Source organism: Gigantopelta aegis, unplaced genomic scaffold (genome assembly GCF_016097555.1).
Source record: "Gigantopelta aegis isolate Gae_Host unplaced genomic scaffold, Gae_host_genome ctg4234_pilon_pilon, whole genome shotgun sequence".
Taxonomy (NCBI): domain Eukaryota; kingdom Metazoa; phylum Mollusca; class Gastropoda; order Neomphalida; family Peltospiridae; genus Gigantopelta; species Gigantopelta aegis.
In genome coordinates this window covers 18,070-38,587 of record NW_024533754.1, presented here as the reverse complement: position 1 = coordinate 38,587, position 20,518 = coordinate 18,070, and the positions used below count along the sequence as shown (strand labels likewise).

Genomic DNA, 20,518 nt, shown 5'->3' with positions numbered 1-20,518 from the left:
GTTGAAAGGAACTTCAACATTTCCTCTCTCCCTCACTGTTTTTCCTAGGTATGTTGGATTAAAATGGATAGATTAGATTGAATTGGGCGGGGCAGACAAAGGCTATAAACAGATCTTACCATATAAAATACTCTGTAGAATGGGTTGTCCGGGATTTACAGAACCTCAGTATATTCCCAAACCTGAGTCATCAGCCTCAAGGTCATTGGTCTTTCCTGATGAAGCCATTTGGACAGGACATCCAAGATTCATGTAATCTAATTCCTAATATTAAGATGATTATTGTTGTGTTTAATTAGAACATTGACACGAAATGTTAGAGAAAGACGAGGAGCGAAAGTAGCAATGAACATGCCAAGTAAGAACTATTACTGCTTTTCTCTTAGTTTTTTCTCTCTCTCTCTCTCTCTCCTTCCCCCTAGTATACAAAGATACCTCCACTCCTAACACCATTATTGAGCAAGTTCCAAATGATGATGGCACTGCTAAAATTAATGGAAAACCTGATCATATCTATATGGATTGTATGGGATTTGGAATGGGATGTTCATGTTTTACAGGTATTGGAATGAGTCTATTGAGTAGTAGTACAGTACTGAGGATTAACGTGTATATAATCGAAGTCATAATTAATGGTGTCTTATCAACAGGTTACCTTTCAAGGCTGTGACCTTGAGGAGTCTCGTCATCTCTATGATCAGCTATCATCATGTGCCCCATAATGGTATGTCACATGACATGTATTTAATATACCTATCTCCTCTTAGTTAGCACTATCGGCTGCCTCTCCAATATTTCGAGGATATTTGGCTGATGTTGACTGTAGAGGGGGTACAATAGTTGGCTCAGTTGATGATAGAACACGAGAAGAAAGAGGACTAGAGGTTCGTATGTTAATATTTCATCTCCAGGACCAGTACAGCAGGGTCTGGAGAGTATGTTTACTGATAATATTTTTATTATATCTTCCATCCACTCCAGCCATTGAAGAATGATAAATACATTATACCAAAGTCCCGATATGACTCCATTGATATGTATTTGGCTAATCCTGACTACAACGACAAAGATATATCCATTAATGAGGAAGCATATCAAATCCTGCGAGAAAACGGTGACTATGACATTTGTCATTGACATTACTTGCAAACTGATGTAATATTTATAATTACAGGTATTGATGAAATCTTAGCAAAACATATTGCTCATTTGTTTATTCGACGAACCTATTTCTTTATTTGCTGAGAAACTTGAACAAGATGTTGAGAATGAGTCTGATCATTTTGAGGTAGTCACTTTAGTATAGATAACGTAATGAAATCGATTCCTCCATTAAACAGAATATTCAGTCAACTAACTGCAAAGTATGAGATTTAAACCACCACCACCAAATTCCCCCATGGATGGAGAGTAGAAATTTAGACCAATGGATGGTAACAAATAAACTTAATTGTACTAATAGATAGCTTTTCTCTCTCCCTCTCTCTCTCTCTATCTCTCAATCTCTCTCTCTCTCTCTCTCTCTCTGCAGCTACAAATCACAGACTTTGAAAATGCTGCCTTTGTTGTATTCATTGTCCTTGTAACACGAGCTATTCTCTCATTTAAACTCAATTTTATGATACCAATATCAAAAGTCAGTGTCTCTTATAAAATATCAATAATTTACTATAAAAAATAATTAAAAGATGGAAGAAAATATGAAGAGGCTCAAGTACGAGATGCTGTAACATCGCGAGCTCTTTTATTTTCGTAAAAAGTTTGCTACCAGAAGATGACGAAGATGAAGATAGAGCAGCTGTACAACAGAGCTCTCATGATGATGAATATACTTTAATGAATATTTGATACACTTATAAATGGAAAAGTAAATTTAATATTTAATCCATTCATCTCTACATGCTTTTAGGATGAATTTCCTGGCATTATTCCATGGTCAGGATGTATGTAAACAGTATTGATATTGATGTTGATACAAGGTGCAATATCCTGCAGTATCTGAGGTTTATCTCAAAGAGAGCCTCTGGTATGGGCAATCCACAATCCCATCCATTTATTATTTATCAATGCATTTATCCAGGTGAATTACCAACCACAGCTACTTGGATAAGACAATTTTGTACATGCTCATCCTGACTACAAACATGACTCTGTAGTAGTGATAAAGATCACCTACGATCTTATCACTAAAGTGAGAGCTGTCTCTGAGGGTCAATGCCCCTGCAATGACCTGATCGGAAAAAATTGCATCCAGAACAGACTCTCAACGTCCCACTTTGCCAAGCGTGTCTCAGTTAGGAGTGAGAATGAGGGAGCAGAGCAGGTGATAGTAAGAGTGAGATTCCTAAATGATTATTTTTAAATTGTTTTTTTTTGGTTTGAAATATTTTTTCGTTATTATTTTTTAATGTCCATTGCTATAATCGTTCTATTTATAGTTAGACCAAGTGTATCTTTCTAATATAGTCTCACAGCGATTTCTCTGAGTAAAGGAGAAAAATTAAAAGAAAAAAATTCTCTCATTTATTTACAATAGAAATGTCACTCATTCTCATAAAATTAGTATTACTGAGTTCAACTCATAATTTATTGTCTACTTCAATGGACTTAACATAGACTGAGAACAATATAGTGACAAATCACATGACCTCTAGTGACACAAGAATTTAAGTACATATACTATGTTAACTTTAAAACTAAAGACGATTGTTGATATAATATACTCACCTTGACTGGAGAGATAGTCTGGTACATTGACATAGATTGGAGTTGGTGGTATGAAGCTCTGCATTACATAGCTTCTTGAGCAGTTGGTTGGATGATATTAAGTGATATAGTTCTAATGACTATTGATAAAAAACATTACAGATATGTAATATAATGACAATGATTGTACCCTTTCTCTTTCATAGCTTGTACTAGCTGTCTTAATTCTATATTTAGCTTCAGCTGCTCTATAATATGACAGTCATTATGTGATTAATTCATCTACTTGTCCCATCCATCCATCCATACTTTAGTTGTCCTATAAGTTCACTATTCTCTTCAATTTCAATCAAGTCTCTTAATAAAGGGGGCTGGGTATTTTCTATGGAGTAAGAACGTTAATTATATAATTATTATAAAATATTAATAACTAAACTCTTCTCACAATACGACGATGAGCTCTCACTCGTCTTAATGCTCAGTTTGTCTATCCTTTATATCTTTAGGAGTTGGTTCATACTAGGATGGATGGATGGATGGATGAATTAATGGACAAACAGGCATATGTAGATTAACAAATAGATGGATGAATGATAGATGCATAGTGAGAATTGATAGATAGACAGTAATATAGATGGATAGAGTTCTTACCATCATATAACGACTAAGTTGAATAGGACTCATTTTGATTAGTTGTGTTACATTGAGTTGTTTCCAATTTCTCTTTTCAAACACTTCTCTCTTATGGGGTTGGAGAATTGAGGTCTCAAGCTGTTTTTGTTGCTTGACCATCTCCTGAAGTTTACGAGAAAACCCCCTAACGTGAAGAGACAAGGATACTTGAAAGCATCACTCAGTATTCAGACACTACCTTTGTCCTACATCAGTTGAGTGTGTTAAGGCTGAACATTGCAAAGGAGGTAGAGTAGAAGTACGAGCAACTCTACTAAAAGAAAGAACAATCTATAAATTAATGCTGTAGTAAGAGCTTACCTTCTGTTCTACAGACATCTTAGGTGTTCGGTTACCATAGCAACAAATTAGTTCGTTAAGAAAGGGGTTAAAATACTGCAACGTCTGCAGTAAGTGTAAAGTGTAATTGAGGTCATAGGACCAATAATCCACATGGCAGACCTAGGGGATAAAGAGTTATATGGTTGAAGAATTGAGGGAAGGAAAGGAGAGAAGCAAGTTAAATTTAGAAGAGCTCACTAACTTGCTAGATGGAGGGGAGATGTTACAGAGAAAGAAGGAGGAGGAGTAAGGAAGATATTAACAATAATCTCCATTACATAATGTCTACCTTCTATAGTGAAGCTAGTAATAGAGGATCCAGTATTTTCTAACAAAGATCATTACTTCTTATCAACAGAAGAAGCATTTGATGATGCTATGAGAAAAGAGGTCCATTTTGTTCAAGTTACTAACAAACTGGGATCACTGATAGAAATCACTAAACACTACTTAAAAAGGTAGCTAACAAGTTGAACTGTTGTCATGGTAACTATCAATCATAGTGCCTATAAACATGGAGTTACCTATGATTTACATGATGGTATGTTTGTACCATCAATTGATGTAAGTTTATAAATAATAATTTACTTAATTAATTAGTGTTTTCTTTAGAATCAAGGTACTGAAGAACAGAGGACAAAATGGCTGCATTAGCTCAAAACTATGACATTATTGGAGCATATGCACAGACTGAGAGGGTTCATGGTGAGTTTGATATGACATTACATGAGTTCTGTTCTGTATTGCATGTTACAGGAACCTTTATTAGGGGTCTAGAACTACAGCAACATACGACCCATCTACTGAAGAATTTATTATGAATTCTCCACATAACCTCTATCAAAATGGTGGCCTGGTACTTGTAAGTTTGACCTTTGACCTTTGTGTACTGGCCTTTTAATTTCTTTGTCCTTTCAGGGGGTCACACAGCAACTCATGCTATTGTGGTGCTAGTTGATCACTAAGGGTAAAGACCACGGTATCCATCTCTCATAGTACAGTTAAGGAGTTTAGAAGATCACCGACCTCTACCAGGTTTATTTAATACTAACAAGATAATAATAAATATGTCTACTATTATAGGAGTACAAGTCGGAGATATTGGTCAAAATTTGGCTATTTTACTATGGACAATGGTTTCCTAAGATTGACTAATGTTAGGATTCCACGAGATCAAATGCTCATGAAATATGCTCAAGTATAAGTTATTTATAGTCACTATATAATTACTATATTTAGGTATCACCTGATGGTACTTACTCAAAACCGCCCACTGATAAAATTACTTATGGTACAATGGTGATGATAAGAGTTGGACTAACTTATGTTGCATCAAGGAGACTTGCTAGAGCTGTTACTATAGCAACCAGATATAGTTGTTGTAAGGCGACAGACCCAAAACAGACCAGGGTATGCACAAGTTGTGCTATATTTAGAAACATTTACTATATTTAGTAACATTGATTGTCATGTGTACTATATTTAGTAACAATTACTAATTTTATTATGTAGTCAACCAGAGACTCAAGTGTTGGATTATCAGACCCAACAATTCAAACTCCTCCCACTTTTAGCATCAGCTTATGCATTATCGTTTGTTGGTCAGTATATGTTAAGACTTTATGCTGCAATGACTGGAGAGATTGCCGAGGGTAACTGGGACTCCCTCCCTGAGGTTAGTATTATATTAATTTGTAATATCCTATATTTATATTATAATAGCTTCATGCAACTAGTGCTGGTCTGAAGGCATTTTGTACAGAACTTAGTTCACAAGGAATTGAGGTATTAAACGAAGATAATATCTACCTATATTGTTTAATGTTATATTACTAGTTATGTTCGTCTTTGTTGTGGTGGACATGGATACTCACTAGCTAGGGGTATACCTCATCTTTATGTCGGTTTTTTACTCCATCACAAACTTATGAAGGAGAGAATACTGTCATGTTTCTACAGACTGCTAGGTAAATTGTCTCTCTATCTGTATTTATTTCATTCTCCTGCTATTAGATATCTTCATAAAGTAGTACAACAAAAGTTACCACAATCACAACTACCTAATAATGTCTGTTATCTTGCATCAGACTATCCTAAATACATGGAAAGTGTTGTCCATACTCCTAAACAGTTCTCTGATCTCATGTTTTATTGGAAGCTTATCGTTCAAAGAGCTAAAAAGGTAGTTAATATAATATTGTTATCATTATGATTATTTAATATAGGTTAGTAGAAGTAGCATCATATCATTATCAAGATATATGAGAAGAGGTATGGACTCCATTGGATCATGGGATGGATCTTCTGTAGACTGGAATATAGCTGCTAGAGTAAGCCTAACATCATGTGATTATCATGTGACTATTTCTTTTATAGCTCATTGTCATTATATAGTTTTTTAAAGTCATTTACTCATCAATTGAGACAGCTGATTTATGTGATGTTTAACCTATCTATATTACATGTATTATGTAATATGTATGGAGTATTTGGTATTGTACAATATTCTGGAGAGTTCTGTTGGTAAGGAAAGAGTATGTTAGTTTAAATTATAAAATATTATTGTTAGGATGGATATAGTCCAGTGAACAAATAGTTATGCTAAACACAGTTATATTATCTCTTAAAAAGAAGTGAGGTTAGTGTGGTATTGTTACTGGAATATGATCATTGTCTTTATTTCTCTCTCTTCTCTCTCTCTCTCTCTCTCTCTCTCTCTCTCTCTCTTAGACAAGAAGCTATTCCACTTGTTGATGCATTTGATATTCCTGATGATGTATTGAACTCATCATTAGGTCGATATGATGGTGATGTATATAAAACATTTATATGAGTGGGCATTGAAAGCACCTAGAAAATAAAACTGAGGTATAAATGTTCTCAGAGAGCAAAGAGACTATATATTATATAGAGAGAGAGAGAGAGAGAAAGAAAAGAGTTTCTGTCAACTGTATGTTAGTTTAACTAACTGGAAAATCTTTGAATCTTGGTTCAAATTTATTTACTACGCTAATGGACAGAATAATATAATAAAATGTTTTTACATTGTATGTGACCTAAAATCTCTTCCAATTCTTGTGTCTATAAAGTTAATAATTGTTACATTGTGTTATTTCTCTATTAGGTTCATAATACTTATCAGAAACATTTGGAAACATTGCTCAAAAAAAACAAAGTCCAAGTTGTGAAGAATAGATCTTAACTATGTAATATTATATAGTTATGTTAATTGGGTTGTCATTATTATTAAATTATTTTTTAAATTAAATTGTAAAACGCGTTGATCGTTTATATAATAGCCCTTAAGAGCTCAAGATGGCGATTAGGGAATTGATGTTGGAGAGAGAGAATAGTAAGCTAAACTTAGAGGAGCTTACTAACTTACTAGATGGAGGGAAAGAGTTACAGAGAAGAGAAGAATGATGTGTAAGAAATATCGCAACACATTCTAAGCACAGCTTTTAACTAGCTGCATATATTTAAGAGATTTTTCTCAACAGTGAAGCTGATTTTAGACGATCCTGTATTTTGCAAAGATGATCATTACTTTCTGACAGTAGATGAAGCATTGATGATGCCTTGAAGAAAAGTGTTCACATGGTCCCTCAGTTTTCCCAAATGACAAGTCCCACTGTCAAACGTCTGTTTGGGACGTAAGCAATCGCCCTAATAGTTACCATAGAAATTATCCATTTCTGTAGTCTCACAAATGTGGATATGCCCATTCACTCTTCACGAGCTCATGTTTATACCTGCTATTAATGTGAGTTATAGTGTGTTCTTGATCCTAGACTACTCCTGTCAAATGTGTTTGAAAATGATCTGGTGGAATTGGATGACCCTGGTGAAATTCTTTTTTCTTGTTTTAGAAGCAAGGTACTGATGAACAAAGAGCAAAATGGCTTCAATTAGCTCGCAATTACAATATCATTGGAGCATATGCACAGACTGAGTTGGGTCATGGTGAGTTTGATATGACATTTGCAGGAGCTTCGTTCTATATTACATATTACAGGAACCTTTATTAGGGTCTAGAAACTACAGCAACATACGGACCCATCTACTGAAGAATTTATTTTAAAAACTCTCCAACGTTGACTTCTACCAAATGGTGTGGTGTGGAGGATGTGAGTTTAAAAGTTAAATTTTGAACCTTGATCCTTGAAATCCATCCTTTCAGTGGGTATCATAGCAACTCCATGCTATTGTGGTTGCTAGGTTGATCACTAAGGGTAAAGACCACGGTATCCATCTCTTCATAGTACAGTTAAGGAATTTAGAAGATCATCAACCTCTACCAGGTTTATTTAATACTAACAAGATAATAATAAATATGTCTACTATTATAGGAGTACAAGTCGGAGATATTGGTCCCAAAATTTGGCTATTTTTGCTATTGACAATGGCTTTCTAAGATTGACTAATGTTAGGATTCCACGAGATCAAATGCTCATGAAATATGCTCAAGTATAAGTTATTATAGTCACTATATAATTACTATATTTAGGTATCACCTGATGTACTTATTCAAAAACCACCTACTGATAAAATTACCTATGGTGCTATGATAATAATGAGGGTTGGTATAGTTTTGACAGCTACTTGCTCTGGCTAAAGCTGTTACTATAGCAACCAGATATAGTGTTGTGAGGCGACAGACACAAAACAGACCAGGGTATGTATAGGTTGTGCTATATTTAGTAACAATTACTAATTTTAGTATATCTATTATGTAGTCAACCAGAGACACAAGTGTTGGATTATCAGACGCAACAGTTCAAAACTCCTCCCACTTTAGCGTCAGCTTATGCACTTTGTTTTACGAGTCATTTTATGAATAAAATGTATTCTGAAGTAATGGAGGCCATTGCCGAGGGTAACTAGACTCCCTCCCTGATGTTAGTATTATATTAATTTGTAATATCCTATATTTATATTATAATAGCTTCATGCAACTAGTGCTGGTCTGAAGGTATTTTGTACAGAACTTAGTTCACAAGGAATTGAGGTATTAAACGAAGATAATGTCTACCTATATTGTTTAATGTTATATTACTAGTTATGTCGTCTTTGTTGTGGTGGACATGGATACTCACAGCTAGTGGTATACCTCATCTTTATGTCAATGCAGCTGCTTACCCAACTTATGAAGGTGACCAATACTGTCTTGTCATTGCAGACTGCTAGGTAAGTTATCTCTCTATCTTTATTTACTTCATTCTCCTGTTATTAGATATCTTCATAAAGTAGTTCAACAAAAGTTACCACAATCACAACTACCTAATAATGTCTGTTATCTTGCATCAGACTATCCTAAATACATGAAAGTGTTGTCCATACTCCTAAACAGTTCTCTGATCCTCATGTTTTATTGGAAGCTTATCGTCAAGAGCTAAAAGGTATTAATATAATATTGTTATCATTATGATTATATAATATAGGTTAGTAGAAGTAGCATCATCTCATTATCAAGATAATATGAGAAGAGGTATGGACTCCATTGGATCATGGGATGGATCCTCTGTAGACTGGACTATAGCTGCTAGAGTAAGCTAAGATCATGTGATTATCATGTGACTATTTCTTTTATAGGCTCATTGTCATTATATAGTTTTAAAGTCATTTTACTCATCAATTGAGACAGCTGATTTATGTGATGTTAACCTATCTATATTACATGTATTATGTAATATGTATGGAGTATTTGGTATAGTACAATATTCTGGAGAGTTCTGTTGGTAAGGAAAGAGAGTATGTTAGTTTAAAATATAAAATATTATTATTAGGATGGATATATGTCCAGTGAACAAGTAGGTATGGCTAAAACACACAGTTATATTATCTCTTAAAAGAGGTGAGGTTAGTGTGTACTGTTACTGGAATATGATCATTGTCTTTATTTCTCTCTCTCGCAGACAAGAAGCTATTCCACTTGTTGATGCATTTGATATTCCTGATGATTTATTGAACTCAGCATTAGGTCGATATGATGGTGATGTATATAAACATTTATATGAGTGGGCATTGAAAGCACCTAGAAATAAAACTGAAGTATTAAAACTTTTTATTGATGTATAACATGTTCTCTCATCTATTAGGTTCATGAGACATATCAAAAATATTTGAGGCCATTGATCAAGAAAACTAAGGCCAAATTGTAAAGGATCCTATTTGTGTTGTTAATTAATCTTTAATTAATATTATTAATAATTAATAAGCTAACAAGCGACATGATGATGACTGACAAAAGTTATATGGTCGAAGAATTGAAGAGGGAGAGAGAGAGGAGCAAGTTAAATTTAGAAGAGCTCACTAACTTGCTAGATGGAGGGAGATGTTTACTGCAAAGAGAAGAAGGATGAGTAAGGGAGATATTAACAACAATCTCCATTACATAATGTCTACTTTCTATAGTGAAGCTAGCTGTAGAGGATCCAGTATTTTCTAACAAAGATCGTTATTTCTTGTCAACAGAAGAGGCATTTGATGATGGCATGAAGAAAAAGTGTTCAATATGTAATAGTATCTAAGAATCTAGATCTACATGACAAAAAACTATCTCAAGAAGTGAGTTAATTTAGTAAATACTAAAGCAACTGTTCATTATCTCTACTTTAGTGCTATTAACATAGAATTTCCAACATCCCTTCATGAACTTATGTTTTACCTACACTTGTGGTAATTTGAGGTGTTTCTAAATGGATCTCTCACTCTTTCTCTCTCTCTCTCTCTCTCCCTCTCCAGAAACAAGCCACTGTCGAACAGAAAGCAAAATGGCTACCACTAGCTTTCAATCATGATATCATTGGAACATATGCGCAAACTGAGATGGGTCATGGTAACTTTTGCTATGACATGTTACAGGGTTTTACTTATCTTTTAATATTACAGGAACCTTTATTAGGGGTCTAGAAACTACTGCAACATACGACCCATCTACTGAAGAATTATTATGAATTCTCCGACATTAACCTCTATCAAATGGTGGCCTGGTACTTGTAAGTTTGACCTTTGACCTTTGTGTACTGGCTTCTTTGTCCTTTCAGTGGGTCACACAGCAACTCATGCTATTGTGGTTGCTAGGTTGATCACTAAGGGTAAAGACCACGGTATCCATCTCTTCATAGTACAGTTAAGGAGTTTAGAAGATCATCAATCTCTACCAGGGTATTTACTACTAACAAGATAATAATAAATATGTCTACTATTATAGGAGTACAAGTCGGAGATATTGGTCCAAAATTTGGCTATTTTTCTATGGACAATGGTTTCCTAAGATTGACTAATGTTAGGATTCCACGAGATCAAATGCTCATGAAATATGCTCAGTATAAGTTATTATAGTCACTATATAATTACTATATTTAGGTATCACCTGATGGTACTTATTCAAAACCACCTACTGATAAAATTGCCTATGGTACAATGGTGATGATAAGAGTTGGACTAGTTAACTATTCCTATGTTATTTTATCAAGAGCTGTTACTATAGCAATCAGATATAGTGTTGTGAGGCGGCAGACCCAAAACAGACCAGGGTATGCACAGGTTGTGCTATATTTAGTAACATACCAAGTTCATAACATATGTACTATATTTAGTAACATTGAGTGTCATGTGTGCTATATTTAGTAACAATTACTAATTTTTATTATGTAGTCAACCAGAGACTCAAGTGTTGGATTATCAGACCCCACAATTCAAACTCCTCCCACTTTTAGCATCAGCCTATGCACAATGCTTTGCAGGTCATTTTATGAACAAAATGTATTTTGAAATGACTGGAGAGATTGCCGAGGGTAACCTGGACTCCCTCCCTGAGGTTAGTATTATATTAATCTGCAATATCCTATATCTATATTATAATAGCTTCATGCAACTAGTGCTGGTCTGAAGGCATTTTGTACAGAACTAAGTTCACAAGGAATTGAGGTATTAAAAGAAGATAATATCTACCTATATTGTTTAATGTTATATACTAGTTGTGTCGTCTTTGTTGTGGTGGACATGGATACTCACTAGCTAGTGGTATACCTCATCTTTATGTTTGCTTTACTTCCTCACAAACTTATGAAGGAGAGAATACTGTCATGTTTCTACAGACTGCTAGGTAAGTTATCTCTCTATCTGTATTTATTTCATTCTCCTGCTATTAGATATCTTCATAAAGTAGTTCAACAAAAGTTACCACAATCACAACTACCTAATAATGTCTGCTATCTTGCATCAGACTATACTAAATACATGGAAAGTGTTGTCCATACTCCTAAACAGTTCTCTGATCCTCATGTTTATTGGAAGCTTATCGTCAAAGAGCTAAAAGGTAGTTAATATAATATTGTTATCATTATGATTATATAATATAGGTTAGTAGAAGTAGCATCATCTCATTATCAAGATAATATGAAAAGAGGTATGGACTCCATTGGATCATGGGATGGATCCTCTGTAGATTGGACTATAGCTGCTAGAGTAAACCTAAGATCATGTGATTATCATGTGACTATTTCTTTTATAGGCTCATTGTCATTATATAGTTTTAAAGTCTTTTACTCATCAATTGAGACAGCTGATTTATGTGATGCTAACCTATCTATATTACATGTATTATGTAATATGTATGGAGTATTTGGTATAGTACAATATTCTGGAGAGTTCTGTTTGGTAAGGAAAGAGAGTATGTTAGTTTAAAATTATAATATATTATTATTAGGATGGATATATGTCCAGTGAACAAATAGGTATGGCTAAAACACCGTTATTTTATCTCTTTAAAAGAAGTGAGGTTAGTGTGTATTGTTACTGGAATATGATCATTGTCTTTATTTCTCTCTCTCTCTCTCTCAGACGAGAAGCTATTCCACTTGTTGATGCATTTGATATACCTGATGATGTATTGAAATCAGCATTAGGTCGATATGATGGTGATGTAATAAACATTTATATGAGTGGGCATTGAAAAGCACCAAGAAATAAAACTGAGAGGTATTAAACATTTTATTGATGTATAACATGTTCTCTCATCTATTAGGTTCATGAGACATATCAAAAATATTTGGGCCATTGATCAAGAAAACTAAAGCCAAATTATAAAGGAGCTATTGTTGAACAATTTTGTAATTTTTAATATATTTTGATTGAGGGGGTGTGACTTTTTAAAAAATGGCTCAAGAGGAACAGCATGCTCCTCCAGTTGGAGATGTTGCTGGAGAGAGTCCTGACTTACCTCATTTCAACCTGAAGTACCTTTAAAATGGTCAGAGTTTGTTTGGTCTCTTGAGAAAATGAGACAACCGTCCATACTCGAGAAAAATGACAGAAAGGTTTGTACACTAATTGTCATATTTAGTTTCTCATAATGTCATGATCTCTTTTAGTGATTGGTTTCGTATTAATCATTAGAAAAATGGTATTATTAGGATGTCAACTTTATTAGATCACCAACCTGCTTCAAGAGATGTTTAGTATTGATATCATACTACTATAGTTACATTTATACCCCATTCTATAATTTTTGTCCATTCATTCATTCATTTATTTTAGCATGGTACCTTTATCATGACAATGGAAGATATCAGTCAAGAGATGGCACATCGACCACGTTACTGGGAGAGACTCATCATAGTCTTAGCTCAAACTATTAGAGGTAAAGAGACACCTGGAATAAATTATACAAGTGAGGTTTCATTCATTTATTTATTTTTATAACAACCATCCATCCATCCATCCATTCATTGCTATAGAGATGTACAGCTGCTCTAATGAACTGTTGGTTTGGTATTCAACAAAAATGTTGAGTAAGTTCCATTATAATTATTATTAAAAATTAATTAAAACTATTAAAAATGTATTAGTAAAGATCAGGGTTTTACTCCTGGTGTATTGTATCATTTAAAACTACCAGAGCTCCTGGACTTATACTGACGGAGAAAAATAAATACCTTTCACCCTGCTACTAAGTAATAATGGATGGATGAATGGATGAATGGATAGATGGATGGATGGATGGATAAATTAAACACAAAATTAATGATTAGAAATATTGTCTTCTTAGTCAAGATATATTGAATGTTTCCATGGCGATACAAGCTATCCAATCAAACGCCTCAGAGATTTATAATGCTGCCCAGTTGAGACTGTCACCTGAAATAATTCCTCAATTCTCTCAGAAGACACACCCACTTTATCAAATATTTTTAATTCTCTTTTCAACTTCAACATTCAATCGATGACATCATTAGGTTTGACTCCACCCACTGAAACTACAATTGAACATCACAGATCCGACAAATCAGTATTTCTACTCAATTAGCCTGTTTACAGACGACATTGCGAGTATGTCCCTGACATCAGAAGTAGCTAATGAGATCTTACAATTATCATTTATTTTCTCCACTCATCCGACTGAATTTGAGCAATGTATGAGTTGTTGGTAAATATAACTTTATTATGTAACCCTTAAAGAAACCAAATAATGACCTACTACACAGCTCTACTCAGAATTAACAAACTCTTTAAGAATGGGTCATTCACGTTTGAGAACAGAGCCGAACATTGCTACTAGACTAATGAGTCTGGTTTACGTTCTCTTGGTCCTCACATCCAGTCACCATCTCCCTCTCCATCACAGTGGACTTTATTAGACAGTATGTCGATATTCTCATGACTGTATTGTACTGAAGGATATCTCTCCGACAACCCCAAAAGAATTCTTTGATCAGCTGATCGAATTCATTTCATCTCTGTAGTGAACGAGGTATCAAACCAAGTGAAGCCATTCAAGTGAACCTGCCAAATCGGTTGGCCCATTTTTCGGTGTCCACAGTCATTCTGTTTTTCTTATCGACTCTTGGAATTTGGGGTATCTCTCCGTTTGTTCTCAACACAAAAACCACTCCTTACAGAAGGTATACATCATATGGTTAATGTTGGCGTCTTTTTCCCACCTATTGACAAAGTCGTCATCCAAGAAAGAGCCGCCATTGTTCATTATAGTTCTTTGAAAGTATGTGAGAGTATACTAAACGACATCATTTTGAATTACCTATTGGAGAACCTGAATCACATGACATGTCACATGATGACTATGAAGAAAGAAGAAGATATTTCCAATAGAACCTACTGAGGTGAACGTCTTAGAGCTAATGATCTGCGCACTTTGGTACTCGTACGACTTCTTGAATTAGCATGTGCTATGGTATAATATTGTAATCGCCATGGTTACATGTATCTTTCTCTCTCTTTCATTGTTAGGTGAGAATGGTGATAACATATGTTATCTATTTGCATCTGTCATACCACGCTCTTTTCTTCATCCCCCGCCCATTAATGTTCCCAAACAGAACCTAGATAAGCTGAGAAGTAAGTTGGTAACTTGGCAATCATCTTTAGCACCTATATAATAATTAGATTTTTTGGAGAGGAACCTCCCTCATATCCCACGTACATCTCTTGGAGAGTTGACAAGAAAACTATTGGCCATACAACTTCTCTCCTTGTCTACTTTATCGCTAGGAGAATGAAATGGCCACACCCTTTCAATTATGTGTGGTATTGTTTCTTCCTAAATTATTAAAAAATCTTGATTTAATGAACTTCTCTGATGAAGAGAAAATGGCAACTCACCATCAATGTCCTCAGCATTACTAAAGGTATGGGTGATATTATTGTTCATTCATTCTGTTTGTCTGTCGGTGTTAGACACTCTGGAAGCTGGTCATAATATTGAAGAGTTTATTTCTCACGGACTAGAGTTATTATCATATCTCCTACCTCCCTCAGTCTCATCAGATGATTTGAAGTAAAAAGAGAGATTGTACCAAATTATGCATTACTTTCTTTTACTTAGAGCTTTTATTGAGCAGCTGATTCAACAACTTGTCAGTTCTGGACAGACTTCTCTCCTCTTTTTTATTAGAGTAAGTAATTATAATATAGTGCAGCTGTTTCTATTCTAATATATGTAGAATGCTTGTGTTTATATGAAAAACCTGTTTTCCTGAGGAAGTGACAGACATTCAACAACTCTTTTATACGTTAGTTTTCAAAGGCAAACGAAATGTAAGTACAATTATTGGACTATTGTTAACTGAGTGTTGTTCTCTACAGGAATCAGATGTATCTTTAGAATTGGTCGTGATCCTTTGAAAGATAATTTGTACTCAAAACTGAGGAACCATTTATATGACTTTGGACGGGGGAAACTTTCCGGAAGACAGCTTCAAGCCCTTTGTGAGGTACAATGAAAGATGCTGTTATTATCTGATATATTACATCTTTTCTTTTGTCAACAATCTCATTCTTTCAGCTTGTGATGTCCATAATGGATCTTACAAAGACCACTCCCAACAGTAAAATTAGTATGGAAGAACAGGATATGTCAGATGAGGAAAGAGAAGAAAGAAGAAAGGGCACGAGAGATAGAGTTAGAAGTTATGAAACGATTGATACAGCCGTCTATTATACAATAGATGAAGCATTGACTAAGCAAAGGTAAGTGAAAGTTAATAAAATAATTTAATTGTGGCATATAAAGGGTTAATAAAACGTTTATCTATCTATCTATCTATCTATATATATATATATATTGGAGTGTCTGACTGTACTATAATTTGACACCATTTGTATTTATATTGTGTTTAGATTTAAAAAAGATTTTGGGGAAGTTTGTCGAGCAGAGATAGGAAGATTAACACTTTTCAGGTGAGTTAAGATTAACCTTCAATACAACTACTCTATTATTTTAGGACACTATTTTCTGAGAAACTCAGTACATTTGAGGATTGTACTAGTGATGAATTATTTAGCATTTTCAAAAGGTATTCAAACCAGCTACCACTGTTGTATTTACAGTATTAACTATTATAGTAAGTTTCCTTTGGAAGTACTCAAACTGTCAAAAGACAATGGAAATTCTTTCAATGTGTGCTATGAGATTGAACATATGCAGGTATCAGAGAGAGACAGAGAGAGGGAGTACTAAGTAAGAACGTACAGGAACTTACTTTTGTAACTATTAATAGGTCCCACGTTATGATGTCCTAAAGAAGTTATTAACTAACCAAATCAAAAAATACTTGACTGCTCCAATATCTGAACTCAATGTTGCCATGGAAACATCTGAAAAAGAGGGGAAAAACTTTTGTCTGCAAGAGAGAAATATCTTGATAATATGATAGCATGCTTACCTCGAAATATGGAGGATACAAAGAAACTAACAGAAGATTGTGAATACAGCATACGATTTTGGAATGAAGTAAGGTATCCAGAGATCTGGCAGGAAGTCCCTTTATTGTGTGTTACATTGACCACACCCCTTATTAACTACACACAGCAGAGTGTGGACTTCCTACCAGCTGGACACTCAAAAGATGTATTGTTATTATCTTCATGTTTTTTGTAGCCATTTACTTTATCAGTTACAACTGATGGATCTCATAGTATTGAGGAGAACATGAGACAGTCATTGTTGTCTTTATATAGTGAATTTTCTGATATCTTAAAACAACTGGGAATTACTCATGTGAGTCAAAATCATGTGATCTATCATGTGACAGTTGTGTAACTTGATTTAGGTATCCGTGAATGGTGAATTGGTCAAAAGTGTAGAAACTATTTGATGAAGCACTTACATTAGCTGAATTAAAGGTTCCTTTAACTTTTTATTTATCATTTATTTATTCCATCTATGGTGTGTTGCCTGTCAATTTAGGGTCAGCGTTCAGTTGCCGTGAGAACTATTGATCATAAACTTGATGGAACCAAAGGAAGTAGACTTCATGAAAGGAAGGTTAAGGACCAGAGAGAGGAGAGAGAGAGAGAGAGATGCCTTCCCTTATTTTCCAATTATAGGTAGCCTTGTTGTCTCAAGAAGATGAAATAGAAACTTACTTTGATAAACAAGTAATAATAATAATAATAATAATAATATAAATAATAATAATAAATATTATAAATAATAATAATAATAATAATAAATATTATAAATAATAATAATAATATTAATTTATTTTATTAAGGCAAGAGCTCCCATTAAGCCCAAAACATTTAATGTATCATTAAATGTTCGTTTCTTTGATTGTTCCAAGTAAGTTTATCTATTTTGTATCTAGTACAGTATCTGTGTGGTCTCCGTCCACTAGGTGCTGTGGTAGTCAAATTATCGGCTGCTATGCTCCCTCTGGAGAGCACTGTGAAAGACCACTAGAGGTGAAATATGTCACATACTATCACATGATTTCAACACATTATCTTTACATTAATAGATTGGTCTACGAACTGATAGTGGTTTCCTGTCATTATATGATGAAGATGGAACAGAAATAGAGAATTGTGAAATATTATTATGTGAAGAAGGTTATTACATTCATCCACTACCCTATCCATCCATCCATCTATCTAGGTCTCTATATCTTCAAGTCTTATACTAATGGTCATCCATATGATACCTCACAAGTATGGGTTCCAGATATTCACAAAATACTAGAACTGGGTCCTGACAACACATCATCTCTAGTACCAGCTGTTATTGTACCACAAAATTTCCCAAACCAGAGAACCTGGAATCTTCTAAGAAGGTCTGCAAGTCTTATTATCATGTGACTATATTGTCTATCATGTGACTAGATCAATTCAACCTGAGGTAACTGGTAGTATTTTAACATGTCGTTACGACTTCTCTCCAGAATGGAGAAGTTATTATGATCACAGGTATATTAATTGATAATTTATTAATTAATTATACAGACCAAGTAGTTATTAATAGTTATTAATTCTATATTTTGTTATAAAGACCTGAGAAAGTTCGTTGTGGCATTGACATGATACTACAGCCGGGTTCTCCATTAGTAGTTCCTCTCATAAACCAGTCTTTACTAGACAAACGATCACGAGTAACAAAGGTATTTTCCACCCACTCTGTCTATCTATCTGTCTATCTGGTCTGTCTGTCTGTCTGTCTGTTATTGTTATCTGCTCAGGATTTAGCTGGTCTGATATTTGATGATGTTATGCAGAGCTTAATAGAAGATGGAGACTTAAAACAGTTTAGGTAACACACACACACACACACACACACACAAGTTATAATATAGTTTGTATATGTTATTTATGACAGGTTTCTTGGTAAATACCTCTCACAGTATATTAGTATGCTCATGGAAACTGGAGAAGGTCCTGCAAATGTGATCAATGAGGGATTTGACTATGAACGTTGGAGAAGAACTCAAGATAGAAATGAGAGGAGACTAGCTCAGTCTGTTATGTCCAAGGAGGACATGTCCACCATCTTGTTGAGTTTATGAATGAGAGAGTTAAAAAATGGTGTCTTGATGTTAACGTGCAGGAAATGTGTCAGCATAGTCACAAAGTTACATTACAATTAAAAGGTAATTAAATTTTTATCAGTACATTATGAACTCTACTGGTATAATCTTTAAAAGGTATATTTAGAGAAAAAAGTGACAAAGAAAGACTTATCTTTGTATAACAAGGTCAGTGATAGACAGATGAATAGAGAGATGATGGATAGACAAATGGATGGATAACTTATATGAGAGATAAATGGATAAATGTCTACTATTCAAAGGCTTCACACATGCAGACTGATGTAGTTATCTAAATAATACTTACTATCATGTCTTATTAGTTTCAAGAAGTCAGAGGAGCTATTACACAATGTATTTATATAATTCCTATAAGTGCTTTACCAAGATTAACTCAAGAAGAAATAATTCATTGGATATTTCAGAATGAAGATAGGTACACACAATAGAATCATATACGTGTACATGTGACTCTCTCTCTCTCTCTCTCTCACTCTCAAGAGTATGGAGGTACCGAGGAGGTAGGTGTGTCATGAGACTTTGTCGCAGTTTATGGCCTTTATGGAGACGGTATTTAAATATGGAGGTAAACCAGTATATCCAGGTGTGGCAGCCTTTGTTCTTCCAGCCAGTTTGAGTAAGGTATTTGAAATAAACTTGGCTCATCACTTTAAGGTATACACTACATCATATGACTACAATACCTATCATGTGACTATCACATGACAACTTTTGTTCCAAATGGGTTTTCTTAATTCCATGCACTCTAAAGGTGGAGAACATGATTGTTATTCAGTTGGTGAGATGGCAGTCCCCTGTGTACGACGAACAGTTTGGAAGAGGATGGAGAGGAGATACGATGGGGTACCTTCTAAATTAAACTGTTATGAAATGGTTGTGGGTTGGGTCAACCCAAGGTAAATGTAAATTTAAATGACTTCTTATCTTATATTTTTTCCTAGATATCAGAAATTAAATTTTAAGTGTCTCTATGTATTTTGATATTCTCAGATATGGTAAGACCTATTATGGTACTTGGGATTTAGCTAGAGTTTATAATGTACTCTATATTGCTTGTTTTATTATATGATGATCTTCGCTCTTCTCTCTTTCCTTTCTTCTCTCTCTCTCTCTCTCTTTCTCTCTCGGCTCTCGTCTCTCTCTCATACACACACTCAACTAGACCTGCTAGATATATCATGTGTGACCATGTTACAAGGAAGTGTTAGAAAGAATTATTTATAGCAATCCTCTTCTCCGTGCTCTTCAAAGACTTAAACTGGTTCGATATATGTTTGGAAAGAACAAACATCCTATTCAGTTCAATACAGGTAATACAGGTGATCGATATAAGTTAATGTTCAAGAACAAGAAATTATTGTTTTTTCTTTTTTCCTTTTTATGCCCAGCAGACTGGAGGGTCTGAGCAATTTGAACAAGTAGTCTTCCTTGCTTGGCCAATGAGGTTATCCCTC

The 20,518-nt window shown here is 34.5% G+C and overlaps 2 protein-coding genes and 2 pseudogenes across 2 annotated transcripts; all 4 read left to right on the top strand.

Annotated features, from left to right (window-relative positions):
* The first annotated feature begins 139 nt into the window (after positions 1-139).
* LOC121392643 (glutamate--cysteine ligase catalytic subunit-like) lies at positions 140-3,722 on the top strand. The gene is given in 13 exon segments (XM_041523771.1): positions 140-252; positions 300-358; positions 423-555; positions 647-705; positions 708-724; positions 768-884; positions 982-1,114; positions 1,175-1,221; positions 1,223-1,288; positions 1,341-1,356; positions 1,359-1,430; positions 1,530-1,636; positions 3,714-3,722. Coding segments are annotated over 13 exon segments (948 nt in total).
* A 481-nt stretch (positions 3,723-4,203) lies between these two features.
* LOC121392642 lies at positions 4,204-5,691 on the top strand (annotated as a pseudogene).
* A 1,738-nt stretch (positions 5,692-7,429) lies between these two features.
* Positions 7,430-9,881, top strand: LOC121392641 (annotated as a pseudogene).
* A 197-nt stretch (positions 9,882-10,078) lies between these two features.
* LOC121392640 (peroxisomal acyl-coenzyme A oxidase 1-like) lies at positions 10,079-19,022 on the top strand. Its single transcript, XM_041523770.1, is given in 14 exon segments — positions 10,079-10,082; positions 10,409-10,558; positions 10,612-10,665; positions 10,668-10,718; positions 10,767-10,893; positions 10,941-11,258; positions 11,380-11,542; positions 11,590-11,652; positions 11,703-11,830; positions 14,469-14,627; positions 15,569-15,638; positions 16,028-16,212; positions 16,363-16,422; positions 18,836-19,022. Coding segments are annotated over 14 exon segments (1,719 nt in total).
* The last annotated feature ends 1,496 nt before the right edge of the window (positions 19,023-20,518 follow it).